This window comes from Aquila chrysaetos, chromosome Z, assembly GCF_900496995.4.
Source record: "Aquila chrysaetos chrysaetos chromosome Z, bAquChr1.4, whole genome shotgun sequence".
In the NCBI taxonomy this organism is placed as follows: Eukaryota; Metazoa; Chordata; class Aves; order Accipitriformes; family Accipitridae; genus Aquila; species Aquila chrysaetos.
Window position 1 is genome coordinate 27,721,314 of NC_044030.1, and position 12,293 is coordinate 27,733,606.

At 36.0% G+C, this 12,293-nt stretch overlaps 1 protein-coding gene across 2 annotated transcripts in view; it reads right to left on the reverse strand.

Annotated features, from left to right (window-relative positions):
- The window catches only part of PPIP5K2 (diphosphoinositol pentakisphosphate kinase 2), a 51,599-nt gene that overhangs the window by 33,647 nt on the left and 5,659 nt on the right, over nt 1-12,293 (reverse strand). For both annotated transcript variants that reach the window (XM_030003912.1, XM_041120893.1), the window contains exons 2-8: nt 7,965-8,362; nt 6,406-6,601; nt 5,603-5,693; nt 4,635-4,720; nt 3,080-3,234; nt 2,573-2,674; nt 651-812 (exon numbers count right to left, since the gene is read on the reverse strand). In XM_030003912.1, coding sequence (XP_029859772.1) covers nt 651-812; nt 2,573-2,674; nt 3,080-3,234; nt 4,635-4,720; nt 5,603-5,693; nt 6,406-6,601; nt 7,965-8,108 — 936 coding nt within the window. In that variant the 5' untranslated portion in view covers nt 8,109-8,362. The remainder of the gene's footprint in view (nt 1-650; nt 813-2,572; nt 2,675-3,079; nt 3,235-4,634; nt 4,721-5,602; nt 5,694-6,405; nt 6,602-7,964; nt 8,363-12,293) is intronic.

Genomic DNA, 12,293 nt, shown 5'->3' on the forward strand with positions numbered 1-12,293 from the left:
TACCAGATGCTATTTCAACAGATTACTTTTTTAGGTCTCAAAGCCACTTTGCTAGGTGATGGAGGTTCACAACCTACAGGCTCCAGAATGCCATCACAGGTAACGAGACAGAGTGAAAGACAGCATTTAATAAGACAGGTGAAAGGAAGGTACAAGATTGAATGCAGTTTTGAACAAAGGAATCTTAAAACTAGACAAAAATAGAAACTATAAGACACTTAAAATAAGGACCTAGTCATGACAGTACCAAATTAAAATTTATTGGGCCCAATGTAAATATTAGGTAACAAAAGATACGAAAAACTTCACTGAAATTGTGTTTTACTAACTTAGAAACCATTAACAAAATGTGTGAACATATTATGCACAGAACAGATACACTGTGGACTAGCAAAGCACAACAGCAACATGTGAATTCAGGAAACTTATGCAACATAAGCAACCCATCCAGAACTTCTCAATGCATTAAAGGAAGAATTCTTCCAGATTAAAAAAAGGTGTGGATGTGGAAGTTTAACTTTTCACCTTCCTAGGAGTTCTGCAGCAATTATCACTGCTGGCTCTGTGCACTAAAACCCTACGGAAGTTTCATGTAATAAACAATTAATTAACACTAAATGTTTGATCAGATAGGAAAGTAATCAGCTTACTTTAAAGGCAAGGCATACTTTCCAAGCAATTAACTTCTCTCTTGCATTCAGGATGACTGGATACCTCACTTCTTTTCCTTCACTATCTCGTTCTACCTTGCCATCCAGAGCTGGAGACTTCCGGGCCTCAGCATGAGCATAGTCTGGACCTACTGTGTACACCTTTATTGAAAAACAGGAACTCTTTATTCAGTGTAATTAAATTACACTACATATACACATACATTTTGCTAAATTTATCTCAAATGTGAGAACGACTTCAAAAGATACTAGCTGCTTTCATCATTGAAAAGGCCACTCTAAAGTACCTTCCTCAATGGCATTCTCTGCCTTCAGAGAACATCCATCATTTACTGACAACCTAGGATAAAGCAAGAGGAGAAAACAGCTGGAGCACAGGTAAAGAAAAATAGTGATTATAAAACTTGATGAATAAAAATTAGTGTCTTCATTATGGTGGTACAGAGGTAAAAAATAATGTTTTCCTCTTCAAAACATCTGCAGAACTTGGGGAGCAGATTAATTTGAGAATTATTTCAGTTTACTTGATAATAGAAATCTGGCTGCAGGACTAAGTGATTCCCTTCCTTTAAAAACTTTTTCATATTTTAGGCAGGACTAAACAAAGCAAAGATCTGCCCAGTTTTAGCATGACAAGGCAGGGTCTTGAGAGAATGATTGTGCTATCTACTCTGCCATAGTTTTGATTCTCACTGAAAGGATTGGGGCATATGCTAGAAGAGTCTTGTCAGCAGCTTTCAAAAATGGGCTGTCACTTTAATTAAAAACAAAACTCTAAACTTTGATAAAAAAAAAGTATTCAACAAGTTGGGTGAAGCTGCCTAATATAAAGCTGACAGTCTTGTTACTTGAAGAAAATCCATTATTTATTTGGGGTGTTAAAAGTCCACAGCTGCTGCTTGATGACTACACTACAACAAGTAGTCAAAACAGTCCCCCACCCCTCAAGTCATTTGTATCTCTTCAGGTTGCAAGAAATTTTTCTTTGTGGAAACAGTTTGTAAAGCTCTTAACACAGACATCTGTAAACTCAGATTAACCTATTGCAATGTGTTGCACAGTATAACCATCTGAAGAGTACAGCTCAAGAAAACATAGTAACTTAAAAAACTAGAATTTGTCTGAGAGCATAAAACCAGCATTCCCCTCATGTATCACCAAGCGGAAGAAGTTGACTGCTATTGATAAAGGGCTCTTTGGCCTAAGATTGGATTAGATCTCACACTCTCTAAACCTCTACTTTTTGTATAAATACAGTGAGCTCTCATGCATATTGTAAAACATGTTTCATATGTTTTATGGGCTTAAAATAGCCAAACTAACACACAGGGAAAGAAAATAATCTCCATAACTGGCTGGCTTAACACCTATTCTGTTATTGCTCTATTTTAGCATTCTTTTATGATACCTAATCTTTACAGCTGTTAAGAAAATAAATGAACAGGAGTGAAAATAATTACAGATAAGGTTAATGCATTATTTTCTGCAAATTCATATAATTTTAGTAAGTAACTTTTGTTTATTAATTAGAATACTAAGATAGTTGGTAAAATCTGCTACAATTACAGGTTTCTTTGTAACCTTCAGACAAAATATCTAGGCAGCATCTGTTTAAACAGGAAAGTATATGCTGTTCTGGCACTAATACAATACAAAAAAGAAAGACAATGCGTTGGGTAATAAGCCTCCAGCACTCGATTCTAACAGCATAAGCAAAGCTGCTCTACATTACAAGTATTGTGTTTAGCTAGAATAAGAATTACATTCTGTACTTACGAGCTGTATCAAAACTTCATTAAAATTAATCCTTGACACAAAGGTATACTTTCATCTTTAAAACTGACAGGCTCTTGGAGCACTTGATTGTTCTAAATATAACTAAGAATGCGCAGTTGTCATACCTTCACATCAGTGCCATCTGTAGGCATGAATTCCTCATAAATATAGGAGCCTGTTTTTCTCACGCTGCTTTCAGGGGAATAAACACTGCTTCTGCTGCCGATCTGAAATGAATATTTTTCTATTAATTAAACTCATAGGCTATGGCCTGAGAAACTTTAAAACTCTTTAAAGTAACACACTTGTACTGAGGAAACACTTTCTGTACCAAATGATGCAAGTAGGTTTTGATCGTTCCCAAAAGATTTTTGTAAGATTCTAAAAGTGCACTCACAGTGTATGCTTTCTTTTACCTATAATAATCTGCAGTGGCTGACAGTCTACTGCAAGGAACAAAGGTCTTCATCCAATCTACATGTTCTGAAATGAATATCTCTGATCTGCCAGTATTCCTACACAAGCAGGACATGACAAAACAGGTCCCAGCTAATACATGCATACGACAGAATTACTCTGCAATTCTGTTAGACATCTAAAACTTTTCAATAGCTTCAGTACAATACCCTCACCTTTCGAAAGAGCCTCTGGCTTCCACCCCCAGCAGATGTTGGGTAATAAATGTAAACATTGTGGTCCTCAGCACTAACTGGCTTTTCTACGAAAGGCTTTTGGAAAATTTCTCCATTCACTTCCACATGATCTTCTCCTTCAATCAAGTTGCATTCTGAAGAAACAGTGCGAACAACAGAGATGTAATAATATATTCATGGAATGAAATGATAGGGATTTGGGGTAATGTTGTAGGTTGAATTAAAAAGATTATATTATATTTTTGGTTCACTGATTTGTTACTGACTGCACAAAGACTTGATGATCATGTGCTGAACATGTCTGCTGTACCATGTCTATATTACGTTACTTCAATACTATGTTCCAGGATTTCTGTTGACTCCCTCAATGTCAGACAGGAAATTGTCTCCTACAGGTGCGTAAGCTTGCATGGGTGGTATTTTTTTGGAAATGTTTTGAAGACAGAGGGTAGGGCTGTTTGTGTCTTTCTTCAGTGCCTTTCTTTGAAATATCAGGGGGATGGCAGATGGACAGTGAACATGGTGTAGTGCCAGATGCAATAGTACTTTTAACTGGCTAAGAACAGTCTCATACCGTGTGATTGATGCACCTTGCACAGAGGATTAGGTCCTCTGGAATCAGGGGTCAGGAATCTCTTCACTACTAGTTGGCTGCCTGCAGTAGCTTTTATTTGACTTTTGTAGCATAAATGAGTCCTTTTCCCCCTGGATTATGCAGACATTTTAACTTAAAATTCCCTACCTCTTAAGAGCTTCACTACAGTAATACTTCAATTTTCTTTATTTTTTCTTATCTCTTACTCTTGTTCCTTGACCTGTCATTGCAATCTCCTATTGTTGCTGTAAGTTTTAATTTTAGTAGAAAAAGCTTTTAAGTTTGTTTTCAGGTACAGAAAAAATTAATTCCAATTTATCTTCAGAGTATATCATTTGCAGAACTGTCTGAACTAGTTTTCCCTTACATGTAAGCTGCTTGTGCTTAGAAGGGAAAGTATTCAATAGCCTGACTTGTTTCTGTCAATATTACTTTCTTAAATAAAATTACTAATTATTGTGGTTAATGTAACATCATGAATGCTGCTCTCTGGTGACATATTAGAATCTCAGTTTGAGTTTGGAGGCCCTTATATTCTAGTTGTTCTATGATGGCTGTAAGAGGATTGTGACCCCAGGCTTCAGAATCATGCTTTTCGGAAGCATACTTGTACTGCCTTTGGCTGGGATGGAGTTAATTTGCTTCACAACAGCTGGTATGGTGCTATGTTTTGAATTTGTGACCAAAACAGTCTTGCTGTTTTAGTTATTGCTGAACAGGGCTTATACAGCCTCAAAGCCTTTTCTGTTTCACATACTGCCCTCACAGCCAGTAGGGGTTAATCCACAACAATACTTTAAATACTGGAGGAGAAATCAAGCTCTGCACAGATGAATTAATTGTCTAGCAAGTGAGATATAGCATTCTGCTATGCATGTACTGTTCTCTAGTGGAAATAAAGAGATGCCACTGGTTGGTATTTCAGTCATCAGTTTTTACCTTGGGGATTGTTTGGATCGCGGTTCAGAACTGCATAGCGAGGAAGTAAAATGCCTTCAGCTTTAAGAATACCATATACTTCTCTCCTAGAAGAAAAGAACAAAAGTTGCACAGTAAGACAGCAAATCTGCCAATATTTGTATTTTACAGTCCATGAATAAGGGAGGAGAAAAATACATACAATTTTGTTTTTAAAATCACACAGGATAAGATTACATATATAATACTCTACTTATTAAAGGAATGTTTTAAAGGTCACTGACACAGCTGTACCTTTGCAGTGAGCTCATCAATATCAATAAAAATGTAATTTGCTATGCCAGTCCTGTCCTCCCCACTCTGGCAGTGCAACAGCAATTTACATACATAGAACAATTATCTTCTTAAAGGAGATTATTAACATGAAGGGTTGAAAAAGTTTATACAGGACAGCAGTTGAAGGCATCCAAAATAGCAAGTCTACTCACTGTTTAGAAGGCTTCAGTGTTTATGTATTTTGCTCACTACTGTTTTGTTAATATTTGCTATGCATGATTGCAGTTCCAGAAGAAAATTCACTTTGAATAACCACACGATCTTTGAATACCAACAAATTCTGTTAAATATCCACTTAACAGAAAAAAAGACCTTTGGTAATTCACATGACTTCTACAATTACAGGAGGTTCTACAGTTGCTATACATACCTATGCTATACATATTTTCAGAGTTTAAACTTTTTTATTTGCTAAGCTTTAGACAAACGTATTACCAAATTTCTACCTTGGTAAACCTTCAGATGTATCAATATAAAAGCAGTAAAAGAAAAAACACTCCTAAAGACATATCCCAGAAAACTATGCATACATTAATAAAGCATAACATTCACTGTAATTTTATTTAGACTACTGTACAATACACTCAAACTGTTGCTATGCAATAACAACAGATTCTCCAACTTAAAAGTAGTTTGCTAGTAGTGTTACTTACCTGTCTTGTATGTGATACTGCATATTCAAGTCATTGATTATGAATGGATTCCTGAGTTTTGCATAGGCAACTGCTTTGTCCAGTGGAAATCCTAAAATATTTATTAAGGCAAATAAATTAGAACTACAAGACACAACATCAGTAAATAGTTTGGAACCTTCATATTCAAGCTTTAGAGTACAGCCAGAGATATGGCTTAAGTTGAGAGGGTGCTCCCTCAGCTACAGACACACATAACATCAGCTTAAGACAAGCATGAAACTACAGCCTAATTTCAGTAAAGGCTGCCAAAAGTAGTGGTCCTGTTTCCAATTCCCTCCTCCTCACTCTGCATGCCCTCCACTTCCATAGGGCCAGAACTAAAGCTTTTATTACCTCTGCCTGAAAATATGATTTTTAACTTCAGCCTACTCATCTTTGCTTCACTGCCCAGCCCCACAAAAAAATCTAGGTATTTAGCAGAGATACATGAACAAGTGGTCAGAGACCTAACACTCCTATTGAGAAAGTAAGTATGCCTTCACGGTTATTGCACCAAGTAAGTATTAGATCACCATTTCCACTGGCTCCACAAATATTTAACAATGGAATAGCTATTTTAAATACCATGTCAGACAGGGCTTTCTCAAGCAATGAAAAAGCTTGTATTTCAAAAGTCAGTTGTACTATATTAAACAAGACAAATGAATCACTTCCTAAGAAAATCCAATAAAACTACAAGACAAAAAAAAAAAAAAAAGACCCTCAAACTGGTTAAAGTATTTATATGTCAACAGTATTTATGGTACTATTAGAAGATTTACCTTTAGAATGAAAAGAAATGAGACAGTCACATAAAGGCCAGTTTTCTACTGGCTCATTCAAAATAACATCCTCTTCAAATATTACCACAGTTATGTACTTAAACATGGAGAGGCGTTCAAGAATTTCTTTCATTGGTTTGGACTTAGACTTCTTAGCCATTGAACAAATCCCAACTGCAATTTGTCTTTCTGGTGGCTGAAGAGGAGGGGGAAAAAAGCAATTATTATTTTAAAGTCTTCTCAGAACACACTTAGCAGCACAATACTAGAGCAGATATTTTCCATTAAAATTCATGTACTACCTTTAATTTAGTGTTTAATCAGGTAAATTGCTAGCAAGTAACAAAATGGAGCATGACAGCATGGCACACTGCATCCTTATGAAAAATGCCTCAAAAAATGAAACTGTTCAATAGCTCTACAGTACTTTTTGTGAGTATCTTATCAGGAACAAATACACAGGATCAAAATCTAAGGCAGAAATGTCAAATCGGAATGAAATCATACTTATGGCTTACTCTGAAATTAACTAGCAATTAATTTTTAAAAAATAATTTTTGTAACTATAAATTTAAACTACATTTATAAACTATAAATTTGTAATTTTTTACATCTGCTTAGTAGTCACAAGGCTTCTCATCTCATTACCTAATATTACAACTGAATTATGAAAAGGAAAACTAGTAAACCAGAAAATACCATTCTAGATTTCTAAGCTACTTTGTGCATAGACAGTTTTACTTTTCTTCTGTATACTCTATATTTTCTTTCATGTTATAACCTCTAAAAATTTCTTTCCCCGAGTGGTATTCTTAAGTGCAACAGCCAACCCACTCCTCTGTTTAAAAAGAAACATACAACAACAACGAAAAAAACAAAACCCCAGAACAATCCTTTATTTCATCTTACTGTTCTATTAAAACATAGCCAATTACCTTCCCTTGCTAAAATACAGTGACTCAGTTGAGCTGAGCTGCTAATTTTGCACTACTTCTCTACATTTCCAAGTTACTTTTAATCGTTGTTTTATTAACACTTCCTTGCATTTAAATTTTTTAGACATGCTTGCAATCAGTGAAAACTCAATCTGACTATTCCCTAAAGTGAAATGTTACATACTAAAAGAACAGTAAAATACAGCTAAAAAAAATGACATGACATGACAATTCATGCATAATAAAATTAAGTTTGTCTTAAACAAACTAAAAATCGGTAAGCACAGTGCTAAAATACCATTCAGAACACTCTGCAAAGATAATAAACTAAGGTATAACTTAAGACTAATTTAGCATGCACTTTCTATACACCAACACATCAACATCAGCTGCCCTGAAACTCTGTATTAAGGTCAAGCACATCTACTTTAAAAGTTCACAGTATACTTACTTTTCAAGTGTGTTGCATTTCCAAACATAACTGACAGTTCATTATCTGAATATGAACAATTTCCCAATTCAGAACACCATTTCAGTATTACTTCTGTGATCTAACGCCATTTCAAAGTAAAATAATGCTAGAAAACACACAGAATAGTACACACATGCCCCTACAGTACATACAGAGTCATATTCTTCCTCCTCTTCTTCCCCATGGTCATAGAAGTGTTCATAATCTGTAGATCTGGCTGAATCCAGTAATTCTTCTCCATCTTCTCCACCCACAAAGAATCTAGGAGGATCATTCGCTGTTGTGTTAACAGACATGGTTCAAGATCTATAGAGATCTATGTAGAAACTGCAGTCACTTTGGCAGCTGAGATACTGGGCATGTTTCCCACTGACTTGGGAACACAAAAGTCCCCTGCTCTTTGATGTTGCTTGTGTGGTGTTGCCACTGTGGTGACGTTGTCTGCCAGACACGATTTAACTGGTATCATCTGCTCATTATTGGTCTGAGTTGCTGCTCCAAGAAACCCACAATAGGCTACTGCTTCCCTGAGATGATACAACTTTTTAACCTAAAAGAAATATCCAAACAAACGAAAAACAGAAAGAAAAAACACATTTGATACCAAGGCACATAAACCCAAAGCCTTCTCATTTAGAAAAACTGTTTGGACATTTACATACCTCTGAGCAAAGCATCAGAAATAAAACTGTGCACACTACACACAGTCTACACTTTCACATGTATGTTTAGAGGAGGGGAAAAAATTTCAAGATATTTTCAAACTACTGATGCAGACATTTTAAATATAGACAATATAACTCAGTAAAGTAAAAACTGTCAAATGCATTTTTTTTCCTAACTTAAGAAGGGTAAAGTGCAGAGTATATCTTTCATACAAAAAATGAAACAACAAAATCTTCTCCAATATTTGTGATATTTAACTCACCATCCCTGTCATCAGCTGCTTTTTCCCCAAAAGTTTCCTGATCAAATGGCAATTGCACACAGACAAAAATGCTAATGAAAACTATAAAGCCTCCATTAGGACTATTCTTAAATAGAAACCTATTCTTTCAAAAACTGAGTGAATCTTCAGTGTGAAAGCAGAATGTATGTGCCAGCTTGATGTTTGCTTGTTTATTTCCAACAAAGCATTGCTTTATTTGCACACTGAAAAATTAATATTTACAGAGATGTACACTAGCACTGCCTTCTGTCAAAAGTACTTCTAAGCACTAACATACCAGTGAAGTGAACACATATTGCACCCTTTTAACCAGTCATGTGAAAATAATATCTTGGCCAAATAACTTGCATACAGAAACAGAGACTCAGAGCTTAGTTTTCTGTTGTTTTACCTAGGTAACTCTTCTTGCTGTAAATTGTGCATGGCTTTATACCATTAATTATAATCCATTATTACTAAGAAAATTAATAAGCAGTTACTTGTTTAGAAGCTCAGCTGATCAAACGCTTTAGGTTAAGTTGTTTTTTAGTCAGATCATTACATAAGTGCCACTCAACAATGATGTCTCAGCAGAACTGAATTTATCTTTAAATATCTGTCAGAATTAGTTTGGCTGTTCTATGAACGAAGTGAAGCAATAGCTAATTCCCAGTGGAGATCAACCATTGAGCTTCCTGTGAAAGCGAATGGTAAACAGAGCAAAAGTTACCCAGAAAGAATCTGTCCTAAGTCAGAGAGCAATAGGTTAAGCGTGGGTAAACAATACAGCTGTTTCAGATCCAGAAGCTGAAGCTAAGGTCTGAGCAACAGACACGTAAGGATCCTGGAGTGACAGCAGAGGATTAGAAAGATTCGTTTCTTAAATGTATTTGTTACGTATCTGCTCTCCTTCGGTTCCACTAATGAAAAATTACCTTCTCTTAGAATGTGAAATTGCAGCCGTTTGTCCTTCAAGCAACAAGAACAAAATGAAATTTCAAACACCTAATTCCTCCTTCTCCCATGAGAGTTAGAAATTAGGTATTGAGATAAATTAATCCTGTTTATGACAGGGTTAAGAAAGCAAGCTTTCCAAATCCTATTTCTAGCAAGCTTCAGAAAGGCAGAGGTTATTGCCAACATACACTGGTAAAGCCTGAAAATGAAGTTTAACAGTTCCTCTTGCATCAGCTTCCCCTCCCACCACCCAAATTCTGTAAATCAGAAACAAGTGTCTTAACAGCTTTTTAAAACCTACAGTTTTCACATAAAGAAGGAAAAGCAAGCACTTGAAGCAGATCAGCAGGAGGTCATCAAAAGAAGTTTTTTTAAACTTTCTTTCCCCTACCTATTACTGTAGTGCAATTTGTGAGAGGAGCAGCAGCAGTTGTGAACTTTGTGTGCAATTAATGACTAGTTATTTCATGAGGATCTCTGGCACTACCTGAGTCTCTCTAACCCAAAGTGATTACTTCTCAAAGCAAGTAGAAACATACAAATAAAGATTGAAGGGAAAGCATAACATATTTGTCTACAAATGACACAAAGATATAACCTGACAAGCTTAATTCCCTAGCAAACCTATCTAGTGTTTTTCTACCTTCCTAATTCAAGAATCTGGAGAGAGTTGGTGTTATTGGCAGCAAGTAGACCTCTCAAGTGGAAGCTTCACTTGCAGAAAACAGACTTGGAGCAGTCACATAGTCTGCTTGGAGTTAACAGATTATTTTCTGCAAGATTTATTACGTTGTTCACCTGTCTGAAGGTTGATGAATTGCTAGATTGCCACTCCATGCTATTGTCACTGGGACTCAGAGTTTTCAGGCAGTTTGTAAAAATAAGACCAAAGACACAGGATCAAGAAAAGTTATTGACAATTTTCAGGGTTGTAAACTACTGCATGGACTCATAGAATTGCATATGTATTGGTGTTCTGACTGCTGATGGTTACCAGCTTATCTCCTGGCCAGCAGATGCTGTAAGCTACTGTCATTAGCATAAATTTGAGTCAGGATATAAGGAATAAATTGTTTATTTTTTAGAATAAATATTTTCAGAGACGGGAACTAAAATTCTTTCCCTCCAAACCCTTTGGCTACTATAAAAACTGAGGAATCCCCTTCTTTCTTGTGGTGTGTGAAATAAAAAGAGTCCAAGAAAAGAGACATGGAAAGAAAAATATGAGGGTATGTGACTGCAACTACAGTAAACAACTTACGTCTCCTAAAAACATGTACAGTTATCTGATGTAAAAAATACAGCAAGACTGTTCTTGGATAAAAACATAGTTCTCAAGTTGTACATGAAAGAGAAATAGTAAGTGGCAGAGCAAGAAGATGGAGCTGTCTTTCTCCCATCACCATTGACAATACTTCTGGGGCAGGAACTTCTAACACATGGTACCCTATGCAGAATTCCATCTTGCTGCCCCTGGAGCAGGGAAGAGTCTCCCCAGGACCATTTTTCTGTATTAAGAAGTGAGCAGCAGCAGCAGCAATATAGGGGCAGAGACGCTCTTTGTTAGATCCTCTTGTACTTGGTGCATCAGCACAAACCTCATCAGACAGTAAAGATTAGAAGGTTACATGCATGCCTCAGCCATAGAAGATTGCAGTGTAAGCAAGATGAACCCCAAAGCTTCATGGGGAATATACACTGACCCATTTCCAAAGAGATAGCATCAAGAATATCCAGGCAACAATCTCCTACTGTGCAATGACCTTTCCAGGTAAAATTAATTAGACTATGTTCCCTCAGCTGTTACACAAGGCTTCTGTTTTACAGCTTACAGATAAAAAAATCTCCACTAATTTTGAAAAATACAATTTAACTAACAGTGTTGTTTCTTAAAAAGACTTTCAACCAAAGTATGAAAGTTGGTTTCATACTTTCATATGTATGGCCTGTTCATTCTGCCTGTCCTAAAACTTCCTATTCATGACCACCACCTATGTCTTGGCCAAAAAAAAAAGGGGGGGAAAAATGTTTAAAGACAAGAGTAAATCTGCTAATTTTACATTCTTGTCTTAAAATAAACTCATCTCAGTTTTTCCCTAATAAGTTAGATAGCACTAAAATGTGCACTGCAAAGGAGAAGTAAAAATCCTTAAGTTTAACTGATATTATTGTCACTTAGTAGTGGAAGGTATACAAAATAACATTCTAAATATATAAAATGACACACAGACAATATTAACATACAAATAGGGCTGTATTTGAATCATAGCTTTTGGTAGCCTGCTAAGGACTCCAAGTCCAGTGTTCACTGCAGTGGTGCACTACAGACATTTTTTCTAACAGAACATTTCTCCACTTCCACAAGTATATTCTAAAAGAATTCCATAAGTATATTCCAAAAGAATAAGCCAAAACGTAGACGTCACTAAGTGTTAACAGATATTCCCACAAAGAGTTTTCCTGTCCCCATTCCACATGTTTCAGCAGCTCAGGAATTCAGCCCTGGTGTTTCCCATATTTACTTAGACCATAAAGATTAGCATGCCAGTAACTGTCAGCAACAAATCAGCTCAACTTAATAGCAGTGGTCTGAACA